Source organism: Biomphalaria glabrata, chromosome 7, assembly GCF_947242115.1.
Source record: "Biomphalaria glabrata chromosome 7, xgBioGlab47.1, whole genome shotgun sequence".
NCBI lineage: Eukaryota > Metazoa > Mollusca > Gastropoda > Planorbidae > Biomphalaria > Biomphalaria glabrata.
In genome coordinates, this window is record NC_074717.1 from 13,591,617 (window position 1) to 13,618,449 (window position 26,833).

Consider the following 26,833-nt stretch of genomic DNA (forward strand, 5'->3'; position numbering starts at 1 on the left):
AGATTGTTAAACTACTCCTAGAAATTGGAGGATCCATGGGAATATTTGCCAAAAAGAGACAAGAAAATAAGCTATCTACAATGTTGCTCAAATTTTAAGTAGAGAAATAAACCCAGTCTCAGACTCTTTAAAAAAAAAAGATAAACTCCCAATAATTAATTTAAGTCCTACATTCAAAGTTTGCAAAAAAAATTGTTTCAGGTCGATTTCATTTTATTTATGCACATTTTCGGTTGTGTGGCCCACGACAAGAGTGTCGGAAATCAAAATGGTCCGCAGGTTGAATCAGGTTGGGCATCACTTGTGTAGGATGATAAGATTAGAAAAAAAAAGTACTAACAAAATTCAGGGTTAGAAATGAATATAGAGTCATGATGAAATGAAACATTTAAGAGACGTAATAAGCTTCTATTCAAGGGATGTAAGACTTAAATAATGCAGTCCTTAACTCTTTCTCTCCTAACTGACGATACCAACGTTGATTCCACCAGAATGTGGTAAGTAATTACGGAGAGAAAGAGTTAATATTCAATTTTGAGTCATTAACTCTGAGAACCTGACAAATGATTGTCAATTTAAAAAGGTCTAAAACATTACGCTGGTCACACAATAACAATGTAGGTCTGGAAACAGTTGAAACAGTTCCTTACGAAACTATTGTCTCTTTCGAAATTATAAATAACATCAAATAGTTTTGTAGTTTGTCAACTGTGACAGTGTGAATTCTACATTATCACAAAGGTTTACAATTGTATCATTACCAGTAGAAGGAATGTTTACATTAAAAAAAAGATAATATACCTTTAGGCATCATCTTAATGATCTTGTAAATGGTGCTGTTGTCTATCCAAGGTTTACTCTTGAAGAAACTTATGGCGGGAGGGTAGGGCGTGGTCGTCCAGATACTTTGTTGAATTGTTTGATTCTTCAGATTCATCAGAAATGTGTTCACCTTTTGCTCTTTTATGTTAAGAATCTGGGATGTAATTTTCAGAGCATTGGTTTCGTATAAATGGCTAGGGAATTAAATTAGTCTAATTTAAGCCCTTTTTCTTTTTGTATTTATGGGAATTCCGCTTAAAAAAATAAACACTTTTACAAAGCTTCTGTCTGTCTGTCTGTCTGTCTGACAGGCTGTAATTTTAATATGTTATTTCTCCCACTTTCAATTCTCACATCAAGTTGAAAACTTTGCACAATTATTTATTGTTTGTAACATAACATGAATAAATTTTAAAAAATTAATTAGTTAAATAAATAGTAAATTAAAATTCATTTATTGTGTTTGATACCTAAAAAAGAAAATTGAATTTACAATATTGAGAGATATATCAGTAAATGTGTTATTCCCTTTAAATAAGCTTGTTTATTATGCTTAACTAAATCTTTGCTCCTGTTAAAATAAGTTGGACCATAGAGCATTGAGAATGAAAATTGAGCTATACAAAATCTATTTTAAAAAATGACTGCTTTTTCGTATGCAAATTGTCTAAAATGTTATGATCAAAAATTTTGTATTGGTCTTCTCGAAAATATTTACAAACTTAACGTTGTACAATGTAGAATCCTGGCTGAAAGGCTGTGAAGAAGATTCGGATAATCCAATAGTGAAACCTAAAGGTCCTCTTGTTCAGTGTCATATGGAGTTGTGTTCATTGCACTTGTCGGGTATGAAAAATAAGCCTCATCAATCAGTCTGCCAAGATCAACTTTACTCAAAAGGCGAGTGTCCCCTACAGCGGAGGTACGCGGGTGTTACACTGAAGGAAAATGACATCGTTCAAGTATCGACTTCTTTGCCAGCTTAAGAAGCATGTCTCAACTCTCATGGAATTTGTGTAAGAGCAATGGGACAGTGTAGTGAAAGGCTGGGTCGTAGAAGTAGTAGTAAGGTGATATCTTTGAATCAGCATCAAATACAACTTGCTGAACACTACATATCAACACAGGACACTAGACTGACAATATTACCTGTTTAGCCCCAACTCTCATGGCCAATTCCTCATCTATAAATGCCTGACGTGCTTTGTAGTAAGAGTCAGGAAGTCCAGTCACAGTCATGACCAGGGCGAGTAGCCAGATTTGGAATCCCTGCATCTTTTTATGTTTTCTTCAAATTTCTTTATTATTTAGCTGAAAACAAAAAGTGTGAAATAGTAAAAGCATAATTCTCAAAAAGTTGAAAAATAAGTTCCATCGTCAAGTAAATAGATAGAAGATACATCACGGAAGTAGAACACAAGTGATGACACTATTATAAGAACCTCAACAAATCTGCATCAAAAAGTTAAAAGCCAATTATTGTCTGAGCCAAAAGTTCGTTTAATCTTATTTTATATATGTAACTAAGCCTACACTCCAGACACCATGATGGAATGGCAACAGCTTGACGTTACTCCAAAATTGTGACATTTAACCAATGGTAGTGCATGTGAAGGCAACACAAAACGTTAATGCAATGTAGACTTTTTAAATGTCTTGGTTCTAAAACTTGTAAGACTATTGCGCGAATTCTCTATTATGTTTCGTTTCTCTCAAATATACTGTAGACATTTTTTTGAGGCAATTGTCTAATAATTTTTAGTGGCCAACTAAAAAAGTAAAGCCTCTTGGCGTTAAGTGTGTGCTGTCTGTCTGTCCGTTTCTGTTCGTCTTTTCATCGTTTTATTACACAATGTCTTTGCACATGAATTTGAAAGAGTTCCTTTCGCATTTACTCGAAAATAGATAGTTTAAGACAGCCTATTTTTTTACATGTGGCGCCTTAACAAATGGGGATAGAAAGTAGCGCTGTAAACTCCCAAAGTAGGCTCTGGAAGGGTTTCGAGAATCTAAAGAAAAGGAAAAGAAAAGTACACATATATCAGTATAACCCAATTTTACGGTCTTAGGAACAAAAGCTGATATTTTAAGTATAATGCATTATAGAGGAAATTGTTCCATATTAAAATGCACCATTGTTTCCCACTGTTTCAATACTTCCAGCAAAGGGTTTGAGGCAATACCGATGGCACCCTCAGCGTGGTCCGGAGCGGAGGCCCTGTGCCTACTGTTTTCTTGCGTTCTAAGCTTCAGAAATTCTTTCTCCAGTTGTCTACAGTACACTTTTCTCGTAATGAGAAAAGTGCATGTAAAAAAATGTTAAAGTTAAACTGGATGGGGCGGGCCGACATTGAAGTGGTATCTTAAAAATCAGAACGCACTATTCATATTGGTAAAAAAAAAGGCGAGTCTAATTAAGTCTAATAAATAAGGAGGCAGGTAGCCAATTTTATTATGCGAGAAACATTCAAGGCACGTGTGTGACCTAATCGTCTTTATCTTGGTGCTTAGGAAGACATCTTGTCGCGACCTTTTTACAAAGCTTATATCAACTCACATTGTCAGTCTGGTAATAAAAATTGTACACGTACACACCCAATTATCTATTGGTAATATTTTTTTAAAATCTTGAACAAGGGAAATAAATCGTACTTGACAGATGTGGTGATATAAATTGAATTAGTCCCCTTGAGGAATCTTGCGTGAACATTTTTCTTTATGCAAACATTCATCAAGATATCGCCTTCTTCCCTCTCCCTTTCCCAACTGGTCCAGACAAGTGATAGGATCATAGCGCAGTGAGAAAGCTAAAAGTTAAACAAAAACTATTGGTAAAAATATTTCAATCGTATAGATTTATATATTTAGGACAGCCATGCAAAACCAATTAAAACTAATTGATACATTTACACTTAATTTAGACTTTGTTTCTTTTTTTTTTGAAGTACTATTAGTTTTTCTTGTTTTGTTGTTACATACAAGTCCTGACCATAAGGATGTACAACTGATGGAGAATTTCGACAGCAATTTTAACACAAGAAATTTGCGAAGGGCGCGTTAACGGAGACATTTTGAAATGTCTTCTTTAATGAATTGTAAATCGATGTTATTGCAGACTCCTCTCAAAAACAAAAAACAAAAACGTTAGACATTTTAAAAAGTTTTTTTTAGAAGCTGCAACATTCTTTTTATTTTGTTTTTATATATTTTAATTTATTTTATATTTTAAGTCATTTAGTTTGGTTATTATTGCTTGGTTGTTATTGATTGGTTATCTTATCTTCTTATATAATACAGACGTTACTTCAAAAAAGAAGATGATTACGTCCTACTATTATTGATTGGTTATTAGTGATTGGTTATTATTGATTGGTTATAATTGAAACATGGATTGATCATTTAAATTTGATTTAAAAAATCACCCTTGAAAAAAAAATTACTTGCTTCATTCCTCCCCCCCCCCTCTATTTTTTTGTTGTATTGCCAGGACGTCGCAGTCCCCTCGATAGGACGTTGTGTGCGCCCTACAGTTTGAGAAACGCTTGTCTAAGAGAACGAAGCTCAATTTCATTTATATCTCTGTCAGCGTACGTCACTGTGTTGTAATAATACGATATGTGTACCACTGGCGGGGGCGGGGGGGGGGGCGGTAGAACCGATGGTGCATGCGTTTATACATAGGGTTAGGGTTAGGGTTTAATGGGCGTTAGGAGTTTCGGAAAAAAATCCCCCCACTCAAAAGTTCTGAGTCCTCTAGTGATGTGCACTACAAGGACCCGACACACATTGTATCCTAAATTCCGCCGTCAAGTCATTGTGTCAGTTGACCACCTGTGTTCAGTAATGGTCTCCCTCCCCACCCTCCCGTTGTTTATAAGGAACTACGAACTATACCGGTGTCAAGCTATGCAAGATATGCAATTAACCAAATATGTATAAGAACTGTTAAACGTAATGATTCTATCCATTGTACGGGCTAATGTTATTTATGCCATACATGTGAATGTAGAACATCTCAATGACCTTGTATGACACCCAGAGGAATAGACACAAAATAGAGCAGTGAGATTCATAACAAATGAATATTCACATTTGACTCGAGTAACACCTTTAGTAAAATCACTAAATTTAGAAAGCATTCAGGACAGAAGGCTCAAAAGTAAAGTAGCAATCATACATAAAACACTGAATCATAATCTTCAAATACAAAAACAAAATTTAATAAAATACTCTGAAAGACACAAAGATAAAGGCACATTCCTCGTCCCATATGCTAGGACAAATTTGTACAAATACTCCTTCTTCCCTAGTGCCATTAGAGCATGGAATGGGTTGCCTGAGCTAGCCAGGAAAACCAGTGACTTGGCAGAATTTAAGTCATTGGTTAATATGCATGACTAAATGCATGACACGTAGGACGTAATCATCTTTTTTTTGAAGTAACGTCTGTATTATATAAGATAAGATAAGATAGACAGTTTAAAATGGTAGTAACACTGCTGTTGGTAAGACCAAATTATGTGTTTTACTATGACTGTTGAACATTGTGAAAGAAAAGAAAATTTTTTAAATGGTTGAATATAATAATTAGAAACAAAAATTAAACTAAAATTCATTTTAAAGTCTATAATTTCGCATTGGTGTCGTAAGGTTCCTATAAAGTGTTGACTCTGTGTCCGATATAGGACATGTGACTTATACTGCTTGTTATGGAACTGTTTAAATAGAATGTAAACAAGCATACTATAAAAAAAGCTTATTTAAGGGGAAGAACTCTCTCAATAATGTAGAAGTAATTTGCCTTATTCAATATGAAACAAAATAATTAATTACAAGTATGTGGCCTCATTTAGCCGCGAAGCGACTATGGGTCATTTCATGGATATTAGATGAATGCCTAGTATTAGCTATTGTCCGAGTGATGTCGTCCACACAGCAGCCCCCCCCCCCTCTTTTCGTGCAGATGATGTATCCAAAGCAACGGCAAACGCCGATATAGTTTCCACTGTATCTGAGAAAGGGGTGTGGGAGAAATAATATGTACAATCATTGAAGGGGAAGAAACCCTATATATTGGTAAATACTGAAGGATTAATTACCCTTGTTGGTATCAAACAATATAATTGATTAGCAGTAATAGATTTAATAATTGTTTTTTTTTTATTGATTTATGTCTTGTGCAAGGTTAAACTTGATCTAAAAATGGGTGTGGTAGAAATAACGTGTACAAACATTTTACCAGAGACACACAATGAATTGATATGAGCTTTGTAAAAATAAAGTTCCAGTTCAGAAGATTAGAGGTAAGAACATGAAACAAGGAAAGAATTTATTTTTAAATCAATTCCTATTTTAAAACTGATGGTAGTCTTTAATTTCTAATTTGATTCATTTCCTCTAATGCTTCAGACATTGCCAGCGACAGATCTTTATGGAGGCAGCTTGCCGACCAATGCGCCAAAATCGTTAGAGCCTTTTTCGACATACTCCTCCAATGAGTATCCATCCACCATGAACCATTGCAAAGTTGGTAAGCTACTAAAAGGAATCGTAATAATATCACCAATTGTATCTCTGGAAGTACAAACATTTCTTGAAATATAAGGTCATTTTGTTATGAAATGAGCAAAATAAATTCACTAAGTGTCTACTTTTAGAAACTCAAATGCAAAACGGATCCCAGAACTTTTATGAATTCCTTTCAATTTCCACATTTTTAACTTTCTTCGTTAGACTTTTATTTTCTCCAGCGAAGAATGAAACTCTTCATAGTAATAGACAGTCAAATGAAGAATTTACGTTTTAGTAACCGCTGGCCAGTTTGTCTTTTGACACTTATCGTTGTCAAAATATACTCAACATTACCTTATTTTAAAACCACAAATTAAAAGCTTTGTGTTATAAATCCTTCCTGTACCAAACATAGAAATACAATAAGTCATTAGTGCTAGAATAAAACTAACAACAAAAAAATATTACGTGGTTCCAAATTACAATGACTACTCTCACACCATTGTTTGAAGTCTTACCCAAAGTGTATTACACATTTTAGATTATGTCAGCAGAAGTTAACCCCAAACGACGGAAGATATAAATGACCTTGACCCTTGAGTTCAAGAAATCTTTTGGACCATAGCTCGCTTCTCAAACAATGGAGACATCGACTCAACATTTCTTTTATAGTCTCTAAAATGTAAAAGTAAGCTAAATGTACATTCTTGGTTTTTATTTGATAGTTGAATAGATTTGTATGCCTCAAAACATCAAAGTCTTGTAATGACTTAGTTACTTTGGCGAAAGTTAAAGTTAAAAAATCTATGTTTTAAATTTTGTTTGAACCTAAAATGTTCACTGGGTTTACTAAAGTCTACATTGATTTGGTCTCACCTCATTAAAGGCGTATATATATAGGTTACTCACTCTTTATTTAAATACCTACTCACCCACTTACTTGATTGAACATAAATTTATATCGAAATCACCTTCTCTTTATTAATCAAAGCTTTTTTTATTAAAGCGTCTTCTTTATTTTCATTTTTTTTTTTTGGGGGGGGGGGAGAAATGTTTTTTTATTTTTATGGGATTTCAAATCTATGTTTGGATTGCTTTATTTGCGACACACAAAGAATGATGTCTGTTTAGCTTTGTCTTTCTCAGTCAAAAATAGTATTACGTTATAAAGGATACAATATAAGAAATACTATAACAAAGGAACGCACTAAAAGGACAGATCAAACCTAAATGTTATAGATTCAATGTTCCCTGCAGTCTTTGCATTGTTGCAGACATCTGCTTGATATTCCCAGACACAGTTCATCGTTCAATATTACGTAAAAAGAAAACAAGCAAAATATTCAACAATCCTTGCACCAAAACAAAAACAAAACAAAGCTTAACTAAGGGTAAAAACTTTGCCTGTGTATTTAAACAAACACATATAATGATTCAATAAATAATTGTTTACATTATCAATTCGATCGGAGAATTTATTTAAGGGGATCAAACAGTACAAGTTTAGACATATCTGTGAATGATGAGGATAAAATAATGAATTACCAACTGAAGAATTTTTATTTTTTTTAAGAATTCATATCTCGTCTACGGCAGTGAATAATTGTGCAAAGTTTCAACTTGATCCGAGAATAGCTGTCCGAGAAATAACGTGTAAACATATTTTAACGAACAGACAGACAGACAGACAGTGATCTAATGTAAGCTTGGTAAAAAAAAAAATGAAATGTAAATACGTGTGTACATATAGAGTGTACGGCAAAGGAACTTTGAAACCGAATTCATCAAGTCTATTTAATATTGACTTACTGGGACGACCAGTTAGGTGTAAACAGAAATATTAGACAACTTTATAGACCAGTGTTTCTCAAACTTTTTCCAGATAACATACCCTAGAGTCAGACGATTAATAATATCATTTTACTTGGCTAATATTCAAAAATAGATTTAGAACTAGAATGAAAATATTACATTCCTTGTTTCTTAGAAAAATAAATTGATCAGATTCATCCAATCCACGATTCTTTCGGGCACATCGCTCCTCCGTCCCCCTAAAATTGCACACCCCACTCTTTTGAAAAGAGCTGAAATGTAGACCATTGGGTATATAAATGTAGACCATTGTGTAGATAAATGTAGACCTCTGAGTAGATAAATGTAGACCTCTGAGTAGATAAATGTAGACCTCTGAGTAGATAAATGTAGACCTCTGAGTAAATAAATGTAGACCACTGTGTAGATAAATGTAGACCACTGTGTAGATAAATGTAGACCACTGTGTAGATAAATGTAGACCACTGTGTAGATAAATGTAGACCACTGTGTAGATAAATGTAGACCTCTGTGTAGATAAATGTAGACCACTGTGTAGATAAATTTAGACCACTGTGTAGATAAATGTAGACCACTGTGTAGATAAATGTAGACCACTGTGTAGAAATATGAAGATCACTGTGTAGATATATGTAGACCACTGTGTAGATAAATGTAGACCACTGTGTAGATAAATGTAGACCACGGTGTAGATAAATGTAGACCCCTGTGTAGATAAATTTAGACCACTGTGTAGATAAATGTAGACCACTGTGTAGATAAATGTAGACCACTGTGTAGATAAATGTAGACCACTGTGTAGATAAATAAAGACCACTGTGTAGATATATGAAGACCACTGTGTAGATATATGAAGACCACTGTGTAGATATATGAAGACCACTGTGTAGATAAATGTAGACCATTGGGTATATAAATGTAGACCTCTGAGTAGATATATGAAGACCACTGTGTAGATATATGAAGACCACTCTGTAGATAAATGTAGACCACTGTGTAGATAAATGTAGACCATTGGGTATATAAATGTAGATCACTGTGTAGATATATGTAGACCACTGTGTAGATAAATGAAGACCTCTGAGTAGATAGATATATGTAGACCACTGTGTAGATAAATGTAAACCATTGGGTATATAAATGTACACCACTGTGTAGATATATGAAGACCACTGTGTAGATATATGAAGACCTCTGAGTAAATAGATATATGTAGACCACTGTGTAGATAAATGAAGACCTCTGAGTAGATAGATATATGTAGACCACTGTGTAGATAAATGTAAACCATTGGGTATATAAATGTAGACCACTGTGTAGATATATGAAGACCACTGTGTAGATATATGAAGACCACTGTGTAGATATATGAAGACCACTGTGTAGATATATGAAGACCACTGTGTAGATATATGAAGACCACTGTGTAGATATATGAAGACCACTGTGTAGATAAATGTAGACCACTGTGTAGATATATGTAGACCACTGTGTAGATAAATGTAGACCACTGTGTAGATAAATGTAGACCACTGTGTAGATAAATGTAGACCATTGGGTATATAAATGTAGACCACTGTGTAGATATATGTAGACCACTGTGTAGATAAATGAAGACCTCTGAGTAGATAGATATATGTAGACCACTTTGTAGATAAATGAAGACCTCTGAGTAGATATATGAAGACCACTGTGTAGATATATGTAGACCACTGTGTAGATATATGTAGACCACTGTGTAGATAAATGTAAACCATTGGGTATATAAATGTAGACCTCTGAGTAGATATATGAAGACCACTGTGTAGATATATGAAGACCACTGTGTAGATATATGAAAACCACTGTGGAGATATATGAAAACCACTGTGGAGATAAATGTAGACCACTGTGTAGATAAATGTAGACCACTGTGTAGATAAATGTAGACCACTGTGGAGATAAATGTAGACCACTGTGTAGATAAATGTAGACCACTGTGTAGATAAATGTAGACCATTGGGTATATAAATGTAGACCATTGTGTAGATATATGTAGACCACTGTGTAGATAAATGAAGACCTCTGAGTAGATAGATATATGTAGACCACTGTGTAGATAAATGAAGACCTCTGAGTAGATATATGAGGACCACTGTGTAGATAAATGTAGACCACTGTGTAGATAAATGTAGACCACTGTGTAGATAAATGAAGACCACTGTGTAGATATATGAAGACCACTGAGTAGATATATGAAGAACACTGTGTAGATATATGAAGACCACTCTGTAGATAAATGTAGACCACTGTGTAGATAAATGTAGACCATTGGGTATATAAATGTAGACCACTGTGTAGATATATGTAGACCACTGTGTAGATAAATGAAGACCTCTGAGTAGATAGATATATGTAGACCACTGAGTAAATAAATGTAGACCACTGTGTAGATAAATGTAGACCACTGTGTAGATAAATGTAGACCACTGTGTAGATAAATGTAGACCTCTGAGTAAATAAATGTAGACCACTGTGTAGATAAATGTAGACCACTGTGTAGATAAATGTAGACCACTGTGTAGATAAATGTAGACCACTGTGTAGATAAATGTAGACCACTGTGTAGATAAATGTAGACCTCTGTGTAGATAAATGTAGACCACTGTGTAGATAAATTTAGACCACTGTGTAGATAAATGTAGACCACTGTGTAGATAAATGTAGACCACTGTGTAGAAATATGAAGATCACTGTGTAGATATATGTAGACCACTGTGTAGATAAATGTAGACCACTGTGTAGATAAATGTAGACCACGGTGTAGATAAATGTAGACCCCTGTGTAGATAAATTTAGACCACTGTGTAGATAAATGTAGACCACTGTGTAGATAAATGTAGACCACTGTGTAGATAAATGTAGACCACTGTGTAGATAAATAAAGACCACTGTGTAGATATATGAAGACCACTGTGTAGATATATGAAGACCACTGTGTAGATATATGAAGACCACTGTGTAGATAAATGTAGACCATTGGGTATATAAATGTAGACCTCTGAGTAGATATATGAAGACCACTGTGTAGATATATGAAGACCACTCTGTAGATAAATGTAGACCACTGTGTAGATAAATGTAGACCATTGGGTATATAAATGTAGATCACTGTGTAGATATATGTAGACCACTGTGTAGATAAATGAAGACATCTGAGTAGATAGATATATGTAGACCACTGTGTAGATAAATGTAAACCATTGGGTATATAAATGTAGACCACTGTGTAGATATATGTAGACCACTGTGTAGATAAATGAAGACCTCTGAGTAGATAGATATATGTAGACCACTGAGTAAATAAATGTAGACCACTGTGTAGATAAATGTAGACCACTGTGTAGATAAATGTAGACCACTGTGTAGATAAATGTAGACCTCTGAGTAAATAAATGTAGACCACTGTGTAGATAAATGTAGACCACTGTGTAGATAAATGTAGACCACTGTGTAGATAAATGTAGACCACTGTGTAGATAAATGTAGACCACTGTGTAGATAAATGTAGACCTCTGTGTAGATAAATGTAGACCACTGTGTAGATAAATTTAGACCACTGTGTAGATAAATGTAGACCACTGTGTAGATAAATGTAGACCACTGTGTAGAAATATGAAGATCACTGTGTAGATATATGTAGACCACTGTGTAGATAAATGTAGACCACTGTGTAGATAAATGTAGACCACGGTGTAGATAAATGTAGACCCCTGTGTAGATAAATTTAGACCACTGTGTAGATAAATGTAGACCACTGTGTAGATAAATGTAGACCACTGTGTAGATAAATGTAGACCACTGTGTAGATAAATAAAGACCACTGTGTAGATATATGAAGACCACTGTGTAGATATATGAAGACCACTGTGTAGATATATGAAGACCACTGTGTAGATAAATGTAGACCATTGGGTATATAAATGTAGACCTCTGAGTAGATATATGAAGACCACTGTGTAGATATATGAAGACCACTCTGTAGATAAATGTAGACCACTGTGTAGATAAATGTAGACCATTGGGTATATAAATGTAGATCACTGTGTAGATATATGTAGACCACTGTGTAGATAAATGAAGACATCTGAGTAGATAGATATATGTAGACCACTGTGTAGATAAATGTAAACCATTGGGTATATAAATGTAGACCACTGTGTAGATATATGAAGACCACTGTGTAGATATATGAAGACCTCTGAGTAGATATATGAAGACCACTGTGTAGATAAATGAAGACCTCTGAGTAAATAGATATATGTAGACCACTGTGTAGATATATGAAGACCACTGTGTAGATATATGAAGACCACTGTGTAGATAAATGTAGACCACTGTGTAGATATATGTAGACCACTGTGTAGATAAATGTAGACCACTGTGTAGATAAATGTAGACCACTGTGTAGATAAATGTAGACCATTGGGTATATAAATGTAGACCACTGTGTAGATATATGTAGACCACTGTGTAGATAAATGAAGACCTCTGAGTAGATAGATATATGTAGACCACTTTGTAGATAAATGAAGACCTCTGAGTAGATATATGAAGACCACTGTGTAGATATATGTAGACCACTGTGTAGATATATGTAGACCACTGTGTAGATAAATGTAAACCATTGGGTATATAAATGTAGACCTCTGAGTAGATATATGAAGACCACTGTGTAGATATATGAAGACCACTGTGTAGATATATGAAAACCACTGTGGAGATATATGAAAACCACTGTGGAGATAAATGTAGACCACTGTGTAGATAAATGTAGACCACTGTGTAGATAAATGTAGACCACTGTGGAGATAAATGTAGACCACTGTGTAGATAAATGTAGACCACTGTGTAGATAAATGTAGACCATTGGGTATATAAATGTAGACCATTGTGTAGATATATGTAGACCACTGTGTAGATAAATGAAGACCTCTGAGTAGATAGATATATGTAGACCACTGTGTAGATAAATGAAGACCTCTGAGTAGATATATGAGGACCACTGTGTAGATAAATGTAGACCACTGTGTAGATAAATGTAGACCACTGTGTAGATAAATGAAGACCACTGTGTAGATATATGAAGACCACTGAGTAGATATATGAAGAACACTGTGTAGATATATGAAGACCACTCTGTAGATAAATGTAGACCACTGTGTAGATAAATGTAGACCATTGGGTATATAAATGTAGACCACTGTGTAGATATATGTAGACCACTGTGTAGATAAATGAAGACCTCTGAGTAGATAGATATATGTAGACCACTGAGTAAATAAATGTAGACCACTGTGTAGATAAATGTAGACCACTGTGTAGATAAATGTAGACCACTGTGTAGATAAATGTAGACCTCTGAGTAAATAAATGTAGACCACTGTGTAGATAAATGTAGACCACTGTGTAGATAAATGTAGACCACTGTGTAGATAAATGTAGACCACTGTGTAGATAAATGTAGACCACTGTGTAGATAAATGTAGACCTCTGTGTAGATAAATGTAGACCACTGTGTAGATAAATTTAGACCACTGTGTAGATAAATGTAGACCACTGTGTAGATAAATGTAGACCACTGTGTAGAAATATGAAGATCACTGTGTAGATATATGTAGACCACTGTGTAGATAAATGTAGACCACTGTGTAGATAAATGTAGACCACGGTGTAGATAAATGTAGACCCCTGTGTAGATAAATTTAGACCACTGTGTAGATAAATGTAGACCACTGTGTAGATAAATGTAGACCACTGTGTAGATAAATGTAGACCACTGTGTAGATAAATAAAGACCACTGTGTAGATATATGAAGACCACTGTGTAGATATATGAAGACCACTGTGTAGATATATGAAGACCACTGTGTAGATAAATGTAGACCATTGGGTATATAAATGTAGACCTCTGAGTAGATATATGAAGACCACTGTGTAGATATATGAAGACCACTCTGTAGATAAATGTAGACCACTGTGTAGATAAATGTAGACCATTGGGTATATAAATGTAGATCACTGTGCAGATATATGTAGACCACTGTGTAGATAAATGAAGACATCTGAGTAGATAGATATATGTAGACCACTGTGTAGATAAATGTAAACCATTGGGTATATAAATGTAGACCACTGTGTAGATATATGAAGACCACTGTGTAGATATATGAAGACCTCTGAGTAGATATATGAAGACCACTGTGTAGATAAATGAAGACCTCTGAGTAAATAGATATATGTAGACCACTGTGTAGATATATGAAGACCACTGTGTAGATATATGAAAACCACTGTGGAGATATATGAAAACCACTGTGGAGATAAATGTAGACCACTGTGTAGATAAATGTAGACCACTGTGTAGATAAATGTAGACCACTGTGGAGATAAATGTAGACCACTGTGTAGATAAATGTAGACCACTGTGTAGATAAATGTAGACCATTGGGTATATAAATGTAGACCATTGTGTAGATATATGTAGACCACTGTGTAGATAAATGAAGACCTCTGAGTAGATAGATATATGTAGACCACTGTGTAGATAAATGAAGACCTCTGAGTAGATATATGAGGACCACTGTGTAGATAAATGTAGACCACTGTGTAGATAAATGTAGACCACTGTGTAGATAAATGAAGACCACTGTGTAGATATATGAAGACCACTGAGTAGATATATGAAGAACACTGTGTAGATATATGAAGATCACTCTGTAGATAAATGTAGACCACTGTGTAGATAAATGTAGACCATTGGGTATATAAATGTAGACCACTGTGTAGATATATGTAGACCACTGTGTAGATAAATGAAGACCTCTGAGTAGATAGATATATGTAGACCACTGAGTAAATAAATGTAGAACACTGTGTAGATAAATGTAGACCACTGTGTAGATAAATGTAGACCACTGTGTAGATAAATGTAGACCTCTGAGTAAATAAATGTAGACCACTGTGTAGATAAATGTAGACCACTGTGTAGATAAATGTAGACCACTGTGTAGATAAATGTAGACCACTGTGTAGATAAATGTAGACCACTGTGTAGATAAATGTAGACCTCTGTGTAGATAAATGTAGACCACTGTGTAGATAAATTTAGACCACGGTGTAGATAAATGTAGACCCCTGTGTAGATAAATTTAGACCACTGTGTAGATAAATGTAGACCACTGTGTAGATAAATGTAGACCACTGTGTAGATAAATGTAGACCACTGTGTAGATAAATAAAGACCACTGTGTAGATATATGAAGCCCACTGTGTAGATATATGAAGACCACTGTGTAGATATATGAAGACCACTGTGTAGATAAATGTAGACCATTGGGTATATAAATGTAGACCTCTGAGTAGATATATGAAGACCACTGTGTAGATATATGAAGACCACTGTGTAGATATATGAAGACCACTCTGTAGATAAATGTAGACCACTGTGTAGATAAATGTAGACCATTGGGTATATAAATGTAGATCACTGTGTAGATATATGTAGACCACTGTGTAGATAAATGAAGACCTCTGAGTAGATATATGAAGACCACTGTGTAGATAAATGAAGACCTCTGAGTAAATAGATATATGTAGACCACTGTGTAGATATATGAAGACCACTGTGTAGATTTATGAAAACCACTGTGGAGATATATGAAAACCAGTGTGGAGATAAATGTAGACCACTGTGTAGATAAATGTAGACCACTGTGGAGATAAATGTAGACCACTGTGTAGATAAATGTAGACCACTTTGTAGATAAATGTAGACCATTGGGTATATAAATGTAGACCATTGTGTAGATATATGTAGACCACTGTGTAGATAAATGAAGACCTCTGAGTAGATAGATATATGTAGACCACTGTGTAGATAAATGAAGACCTCTGAGTAGATATATGAGGACCACTGTGTAGATAAATGTAGACCACTGTGTAGATAAATGTAGACCACTGTGTAGATAAATGAAGACCACTGTGTAGATATATGAAGACCACTGAGTAGATATATGAAGACCACTGTGTAAATATATGAAGACCACTCTGTAGATAAATGTAGACCACTGTGTAGATAAATGTAGACCATTGGGTATATAAATGTAGACCACTGTGTAGATATATGTAGACCACTGTGTAGATAAATGAAGACCTCTGAGTAGATAGATATATGTAGACCACTGTGTAGATAAATGTAAACCATTGGGTATATAAATGTAGACCACTGTGTAGATATATGAAGACCACTGTGTAGATATATGAAGACCTCTGAGTAGATATATGAAGACCACTGTGTAGATAAATGAAGACCTCTGAGTAAATAGATATATGTAGACCACTGTGTAGATAAATGAAGACCTCTGAGTAGATAGATATATGTAGACCACTGTGTAGATAAATGTAAACCATTGGGTATATAAATGTAGACCACTGTGTAGATATATGAAGACCACTGTGTAGATACATGAAGACCACTGTGTAGATATATGAAGACCACTGTGTAGATATATGAAGACCACTGTGTAGATATATGAAGACCACTGTGTAGATATATGAAGACCACTGTGTAGATAAATGTAGACCACTGTGTAGATATATGTAGACCACTGTGTAGATAAATGTAGACCACTGTGTAGATAAATGTAGACCACTGTGTAGATAAATGTAGACCATTGGGTATATAAATGTAGACCACTGTGTAGATATATGTAGACCACTGTGTAGATAAATGAAGACCTCTGAGTAGATAGATATATGTAGACCACTTTGTAGATAAATGAAGACCTCTGAGTAGATATATGAAGACCACTGTGTAGATATATGTAGACCACTGTGTAGATATATGTAGACCACTGTGTAGATAAATGTAAACCATTGGGTATATAAATGTAGACCTCTGAGTAGATATATGAAGACCACTGTGTAGATATATGAAGACCACTGTGTAGATATATGAAAACCACTGTGGAGATATATGAAAACCACTGTGGAGATAAATGTAGACCACTGTGTAGATAAATGTAGACCACTGTGTAGATAAATGTAGACCACTGTGGAGATAAATGTAGACCACTGTGTAGATAAATGTAGACCACTGTGTAGATAAATGTAGACCATTGGGTATATAAATGTAGACCATTGTGTAGATATATGTAGACCACTGTGTAGATAAATGAAGACCTCTGAGTAGATAGATATATGTAGACCACTGTGTAGATAAATGAAGACCTCTGAGTAGATATATGAGGACCACTGTGTAGATAAATGTAGACCACTGTGTAGATAAATGTAGACCACTGTGTAGATAAATGAAGACCACTGTGTAGATATATGAAGACCACTGAGTAGATATATGAAGAACACTGTGTAGATATATGAAGACCACTCTGTAGATAAATGTAGACCACTGTGTAGATAAATGTAGACCATTGGGTATATAAATGTAGACCACTGTGTAGATATATGTAGACCACTGTGTAGATAAATGAAGACCTCTGAGTAGATAGATATATGTAGACCACTGAGTAAATAAATGTAGACCACTGTGTAGATAAATGTAGACCACTGTGTAGATAAATGTAGACCACTGTGTAGATAAATGTAGACCTCTGAGTAAATAAATGTAGACCACTGTGTAGATAAATGTAAACCACTGTGTAGATAAATGTAGACCACTGTGTAGATAAATGTAGACCACTGTGTAGATAAATGTAGACCTCTGTGTACATAAATGTAGACCACTGTGTAGATAAATTTAGACCACTGTGTAGATAAATGTAGACCACTGTGTAGATAAATGTAGACCACTGTGTAGAAATATGAAGATCACTGTGTAGATATATGTAGACCACTGTGTAGATAAATGTAGACCACTGTGTAGATAAATGTAGACCACGGTGTAGATAAATGTAGACCCCTGTGTAGATAAATTTAGACCACTGTGTAGATAAATGTAGACCACTGTGTAGATAAATGTAGACCACTGTGTAGATAAATGTAGACCACTGTGTAGATATATGAAGACCACTGTGTAGATAAATGTAGACCATTGGGTATATAAATGTAGACCTCTGAGTAGATATATGAAGACCACTGTGTAGATATATGAAGACCACTCTGTAGATAAATGTAGACCACTGTGTAGATAAATGTAGACCATTGGGTATATAAATGTAGATCACTGTGTAGATATATGTAGACCACTGTGTAGATAAATGAAGACCTCTGAGTAGATAGATATATGTAGACCACTGTGTAGATAAATGTAAACCATTGGGTATATAAATGTAGACCACTGTGTAGATATATGAAGACCACTGTGTAGATATATGAAGACCTCTGAGTAGATATATGAAGACCACTGTGTAGATAAATGAAGACCTGTGAGTAAATAGATATATGTAGACCACTGTGTAGATATATGAAGACCACTGTGTAGATATATGAAAACCACTGTGGAGATATATGAAAACCACTGTGGAGATAAATGTAGACCACTGTGTAGATAAATGTAGACCACTGTGTAGATAAATGTAGACCACTGTGGAGATAAATGTAGACCACTGTGTAGATAAATGTAGACCACTGTGTAGATAAATGTAGACCATTGGGTATATAAATGTAGACCATTGTGTAGATATATGTAGACCACTGTGTAGATAAATGAAGACCTCTGAGTAGATAGATATATGTAGACCACTGTGTAGATAAATGAAGACCTCTGAGTAGATATATGAGGACCACTGTGTAGATAAATGTAGACCACTGTGTAGATAAATGTAGACCACTGTGTAGATAAATGAAGACCACTGTGTAGATATATGAAGACCACTGAGTAGATATATGAAGACCACTGTGTAAATATATGAAGACCACTCTGTAGATAAATGTAGACCACTGTGTAGATAAATGTAGACCATTGGGTATATAAATGTAGACCACTGTGTAGATATATGTAGACCACTGTGTAGATAAATGAAGACCTCTGAGTAGATAGATATATGTAGACCACTGAGTAAATAAATGTAGACCACTGTGTAGATAAATGTAGACCACTGTGTAGATAAATGTAGACCACTGTGTAGATAAATGTAGACCTCTGAGTAAATAAATGTAGACCACTGTGTAGATAAATGTAGACCACTGTGTAGATAAATGTAGACCACTGTGTAGATAAATGTAGACCACTGTGTAGATAAATGTAGATCACTGTGTAGATAAATGTAGACCTCTGTGTAGATAAATGTAGACCACTGTGTAGATAAATTTAGACCACTGTGTAGATAAATGTAGACCACTGTGTAGATAAATGTAGACCACTGTGTAGAAATATGAAGATCACTGTGTAGATATATGTAGACCACTGTGTAGATAAATGTAGACCACTGTGTAGATAAATGTAGACCACGGTGTAGATAAATGTAGACCCCTGTGTAGATAAATTTAGACCACTGTTTAGATAAATGTAGACCACTGTGTAGATAAATGTAGACCACTGTGTAGATAAATGTAGACCACTGTGTAGATAAATAAAGACCACTGTGTAGATATATGAAGACCACGGTGTAGATATATGAAGACCACTGTGTAGATATATGAAGACCACTGTGTAGATAAATGTAGACCATTGGGTATATAAATGTAGACCTCTGAGTAGATATATGAAGACCACTGTGTAGATATATGAAGACCACTCTGTAGATAAATGTAGACCATTGGGTATATAAATGTAGACCTCTGAGTAGATATATGAAGACCACTGTGTAGATATATGAAGACCACTCTGTAGATAAATGTAGACCACTGTGTAGATATATGTAGACCACTGTGTAGATAAATGTAGATCACTGTGTAGATATATGTAGACCACTGTGTAGATAAATGAAGACCTCTGAGTAGATAGATATATGTAGACCACTGTGTAGATAAATGTAAACCATTGGGTATATAAATGTAGACCACTGTGTAGATATATGAAGACCACTGTGTAGATATATGAAGACTTCTGAGTAGATATATGAAGACCACTGTGTAGATAAATGAAGACCTCTGAGTAAATAGATATATGTAGACCACTGTGTAGATATATGAAGACCACTGTGTAGATATATGAAAACCACTGTGGAGATATATGAAAACCACTGTGGAGATAAATGTAGACCACTGTGTAGATAAATGTAGACCACTGTGGAGATAAATGTAGACCACTGTGGAGATAAATGTAGACCACTGTGTAGATAAATGTAGACCACTGTGTAGATAAATGTAGACCATTGGGTATATAAATGTAGACCATTGTGTAGATATATGTAGACCACTGTGTAGATAAATGAAGACCTCTGAGTAGATAGATATATGTAGACCACTGTGTAGATAAATGAAGACCTCTGAGTAGATATATGAGGACCACTGTGTAGATAAATGTAGACCACTGTGTAGATAAATGTAGACCACTGTGTAGATAAATGAAGACCACTGTGTAGATATATGAAGACCACTGAGTAGATATATGAAGACCACTGTGTAGATATATGAAGACCACTCTGTAGATAAATGTAGACCACTGTGTAGATAAATGTAGACCATTGGGTATATAAATGTAGACCACTGTGTAGATATATGTAGACCATTGTGTAGATAAATGAAGACCTCTGAGTAGATAGATATATGTAGACCACTGAGTAAATAAATGTAGACTACTGTGTAGATAAATGTAGACCACTGTGTAGATAAATGTAGACCACTGTGTAGATAAATGTAGACCTCTGAGTAAATAAATGTAGACCACTGTGTAGATAAATGTAGACCACTGTGTAGATAAATGTAGACCACTGTGTAGATAAATGTAGACCACTGTGTAGATAAATGTAGACCACTGTGTAGATAAATGTAGACCTCTGTGTAGATAAATGTAGACCACTGTGTAGATAAATTTAGACCACTGTGTAGATAAATGTAGACCACTGTGTAGATAAATGTAGACCACTGTGTAGAAATATGAAGATCACTGTGTAGATATATGTAGACCACTGTGTAGATAAATGTAGACCACTGTGTAGATAAATGTAGACCACGGTGTAGATAAATGTAGACCCCTGTGTAGATAAATTTAGACCACTGTGTAGATAAATGTAGACCACTGTGTAGATAAATGTAGACCACTGTGTAGATAAATGTAGACCACTGTGTAGATAAATAAAGACCACTGTGTAGATATATGAAGACCACTGTGTAGATATATGAAGACCACTGTGTAGATATATGAAGACCACTGTGTAGATAAATGTAGACCATTGGGTATATAAATGTAGACCTCTGAGTAGATATATGAAGACCACTGTGTAGATATATGAAGACCACTCTGTAGATAAATGTAGACCATTGGGTATATAAATGTAGACCTCTGAGTAGATATATGAAGACCACTGTGTAGATATATGAAGACCACTCTGTAGATAAATGTAGACCACTGTGTAGATATATGTAGACCACTGTGTAGATAAATGTAGATCACTGTGTAGATATATGTAGACCACTGTGTAGATAAATGAAGACCTCTGAGTAGATAGATATATGTAGACCACTGTGTAGATAAATGTAAACCATTGGGTATATAAATGTAGACCACTGTGTAGATATATGAAGACCACTGTGTAGATATATGAAGACTTCTGAGTAGATATATGAAGACCACTGTGTAGATAAATGAAGACCTCTGAGTAAATAGATATATGTAGACCACTGTGTAGATATATGAAGACCACTGTGTAGATATATGAAAACCACTGTGGAGATATATGAAAACCACTGTGGAGATAAATGTAGACCACTGTGTAGATAAATGTAGACCACTGTGTAGATATATGTAGACCACTGTGTAGATATATGAAGACCACTGTGTAGATAAATGTAGACCACTGTGTAGATAAATGTAGACCATTGGGTATATAAATGTAGACCATTGTGTAGATATATGTAGACCACTGTGTAGATAAATGAAGACCTCTGAGTAGATAGATATATGTAGACCACTGTGTAGATAAATGAAGACCTCTGAGTAGATATATGAGGACCACTGTGTAGATAAATGTAGACCACTGTGTAGATAAATGTAGACCACTGTGTAGATAAATGAAGACCACTGTGTAGATATATGAAGACCACTGAGTAGATATATGAAGACCACTGTGTAGATATATGAAGACCACTCTGTAGATAAATGTAGACCACTGTGTAGATAAATGTAGACCATTGGGTATATAAATGTAGACCACTGTGTAGATATATGTAGACCACTGTGTAGATAAATGAAGACCTCTGAGTAGATAGATATATGTAGACCACTGAGTAAATAAATGTAGACTACTGTGTAGATAAATGTAGACCACTGTGTAGATAAATGTAGACCACTGTGTAGATAAATGTAGACCTCTGAGTAAATAAATGTAGACCACTGTGTAGATAAATGTAGACCACTGTGTAGATAAATGTAGACCACTGTGTAGATAAATGTAGACCACTGTGTAGATAAATGTAGACCACTGTGTAGATAAATGTAGACCTCTGTGTAGATAAATGTAGACCACTGTGTAGATAAATTTAGACCACTGTGTAGATAAATGTAGACCACTGTGTAGATAAATGTAGACCACTGTGTAGAAATATGAAGATCACTGTGTAGATATATGTAGACCACTGTGTAGATAAATGTAGACCACTGTGTAGATAAATGTAGACCACGGTGTAGATAAATGTAGACCCCTGTGTAGATAAATTTAGACCACTGTGTAGATAAATGTAGACCACTGTGTAGATAAATGTAGACCACTGTGTAGATAAATAAAGACCACTGTGTAGATATATGAAGACCACTGTGTAGATATATGAAGACCACTGTGTAGATATATGAAGACCACTGTGTAGATAAATGTAGACCATTGGGTATATAAATGTAGACCTCTGAGTAGATATATGAAGACCACTGTGTAGATATATGAAGACCACTCTGTAGATAAATGTAGACCACTGTGTAGATAAATGTAGACCATTGGGTATATAAATGTAGATCACTGTGTAGATATATGTAGACCACTGTGTAGATAAATGAAGACCTCTGAGTAGATAGATATATGTAGACCACTGTGTAGATAAATGTAAACCATTGGGTATATAAATGTAGACCACTGTGTAGATATATGAAGACCACTGTGTAGATATATGAAGACCTCTGAGTAGATATATGAAGACCACTGTGTAGATAAATGAAGACCTCTGAGTAAATAGATATATGTAGACCACTGTGTAGATTAATGAAGACCTCTGAGTAGATAGATATATGTAGACCACTGTGTAGATAAATGTAAACCATTGGGTATATAAATGTAGACCACTGTGTAGATATATGAAGACCACTGTGTAGATATATGAAGACCACTGTGTAGATATATGAAGACCACTGTGTAGATATATGAAGACCACTGTGTAGATATATGAAGACCACTGTGTAGATAAATGTAGACCACTGTGTAGATATATGTAGACCACTGTGTAGATAAATGTAGACCACTGTGTAGATAAATGTAGACCACTGTGTAGATAAATGTAGACCATTGGGTATATAAATGTAGACCACTGTGTAGATATATGTAGACCACTGTGTAGATAAATGAAGACCTCTGAGTAGATAGATATATGTAGACCACTTTGTAGATAAATGAAGACCTCTGAGTAGATATATGAAGACCACTGTGTAGATATATGTAGACCACTGTGTAGATATATGTAGACCACTGTGTAGATAAATGTAGACCACTGTGTAGATAAATGTAGACCATTGGGTATATAAATGTAGACGACTGTGTAGATATATGTAGACCACTGTGTAGATAAATGAAGACCTCTGAGTAGATAGATATATGTAGACCACTTTGTAGATAAATGAAGACCTCTGAGTAGATATATGAAGATCACTGTGTAGATATATGTAGACCTCTGAGTAGATATATGAAGACCACTGTGTAGATAAATGTAGACCTCTGAGTAAATAAATGTAGACCACTGTGTAGATAAATGTAGACCACTGTGTAGATAAATGTAGACCACTTTGTAGATAAATGTAGACCACTGTGTAGATAAATGTAGACCACTGTGTAGATAAATGTAGACCTCTGTGTAGATAAATGTAGACCACTGTGTAGATAAATTTAGACCACTGTGTAGATAAATGTAGACCACTGTGTAGATAAATGTAGACCACTGTGTAGAAATATGAAGATCACTGTGTAGATATATGTAGACCACTGTGTAGATAAATGTAGACCACTGTGTAGATAAATGTAGACCACGGTGTAGATAAATGTAGACCCCTGTGTAGATAAATTTAGACCACTGTGTAGATAAATGTAGACCACTGTGTAGATAAATGTAGACCACTGTGTAGATAAATGTAGACCACTGTGTAGATAAATAAAGACCACTGTGTAGATATATGAAGACCACTGTGTAGATATATGAAGACCACTGTGTAGATATATGAAGACCACTGTGTAGATAAATGTAGACCATTGGGTATATAAATGTAGACCTCTGAGTAGATATATGAAGACCACTGTGTAGATATATGAAGACCACTCTGTAGATAAATGTAGACCACTGTGTAGATAAATGTAGACCATTGGGTATATAAATGTAGATCACTGTGTAGATATATGTAGACCACTGTGTAGATAAATGAAGACCTCTGAGTAGATAGATATATGTAGACCACTGTGTAGATAAATGTAAACCATTGGGTATATAAATGTAGACCACTGTGTAGATATATGAAGACCACTGTGTAGATATATAAAGACCTCTGAGTAGATATATGAAGACCACTGTGTAGATAAATGAAGACCTCTGAGTAAATAGATATATGTAGACCACTGTGTAGATTAATGAAGACCTCTGAGTAGATAGATATATGTAGACCACTGTGTAGATAAATGTAAACCATTGGGTATATAAATGTAGACCACTGTGTAGATATATGAAGACCACTGTGTAGATATATGAAGACCACTGTGTAGATATATGAAGACCACTGTGTAGATATATGAAGACCACTGTGTAGATATATGAAGACCACTGTGTAGATATATGAAGACCACTGTGTAGATAAATGTAGACCACTGTGTAGATAAATGTAGACCACTGTGTAGATAAATGTAGACCACTGTGTAGATAAATGTAGACCATTGGGTATATAAATGTAGACCACTGTGTAGATATATGTAGACCACTGTGTAGATAAATGAAGACCTCTGAGTAGATAGATATATGTAGACCACTTTGTAGATAAATGAAGACCTCTGAGTAGATATATGAAGACCACTGTGTAGATATATGTAGACCACTGTGTAGATATATGTAGACCACTGTGTAGATAAATGTAGACCACTGTGTAGATAAATGTAGACCATTGGGTATATAAATGTAGACCACTGTGTAGATATATGTAGACCACTGTGTAGATGAATGAAGACCTCTGAGTAGATAGATATATGTAGACCACTTTGTAGATAAATGAAGACCTCTGAGTAGATATATGAAGACCACTGTGTAGATATATGTAGACCTCTGAGTAGATATATGAAGACCACTGTGTAGATATATGAAGACCACTGTGTAGATATATGAAAACCACTGTGGAGATATATGAAAACCACTGTGGAGATAAATGTAGACCACTGTGTAGATAAATGTAGACCACTGTGTAGATAAATGTAGACCACTGTGGAGATAAATGTAGACCACTGTGTAGATAAATGTAGACCACTGTGTAGATAAATGTAGACCATTGGGTATATAAATGTAGACCATTGTGTAGATATATGTAGACCACTGTGTAGATAAATGAAGACCTCTGAGTAGATAGATATATGTAGACCACTGTGTAGATAAATGAAGACCTCTGAGTAGATATATGAGGACCACTGTGTAGATAAATGTAGACCACTGTGTAGATAAATGTAGACCACTGTGTAGATAAATGAAGACCACTGTGTAGATATATGAAGACCACTGAGTAGATATATGAAGACCACTGTGTAGATATATGAAGACCACTCTGTAGATAAATGTAGACCACTGTTTAGATAAATGTAGACCATTGGGTATATAAATGTAGACCACTGTGTAGATATATGAAGACCACTGTGTAGATATATGAAGACCTCTGAGTAGATATATGAAGACCACTATGTAGATAAATGAAGACCTCTGAGTAAATAGATATATGTAGACCACTGTGTAGATTAATGAAGACCTCTGAGTAGATAGATATATGTAGACCACTGTGTAGATAAATGTAAACCATTGGGTATATAAATGTAGACCACTGTGTAGATATATGAAGACCACTGTGTAGATATATGAAGACTACTGTGTAGATATATGAAGACCACTGTGTAGATATATGAAGACCACTGTGTAGATATATGAAGACCACTGTGTAGATATATGAAGACCACTGTGTAGATAAATGTAGACCACTGTGTAGATATATGTAGACCACTGTGTAGATAAATGTAGACCACTGTGTATATAAATGTAGACCACTGTGTAGATAAATGTAGACCATTGGGTA

The 26,833-nt window shown here is 34.9% G+C and overlaps 1 protein-coding gene across 7 annotated transcripts in view; it reads right to left on the minus strand.

The window, feature by feature from the left end:
- LOC106050513 (adenosine deaminase AGSA-like) overlaps positions 1-26,833 on the minus strand; it is a 42,507-nt gene that overhangs the window by 10,803 nt on the left and 4,871 nt on the right. Inside the window, exons 1-3 of one of the 7 annotated variants that reach the window (XM_056034822.1) lie at positions 7,560-7,583; positions 1,972-2,133; positions 802-976 (exon numbers count right to left, since the gene is read on the minus strand). In XM_056034822.1, coding sequence (XP_055890797.1) covers positions 802-976; positions 1,972-2,097 — 301 coding nt within the window. In that variant the 5' untranslated portion in view covers positions 2,098-2,133; positions 7,560-7,583. Of the gene's footprint in view, positions 1-801; positions 977-1,971; positions 2,134-2,264; positions 2,404-6,687; positions 6,972-7,559; positions 7,584-26,833 lie in introns of those variants that run through there. The other 6 variants (XM_056034818.1, XM_056034816.1, XM_056034819.1 and 3 more) reach the window with 6 other exon arrangements.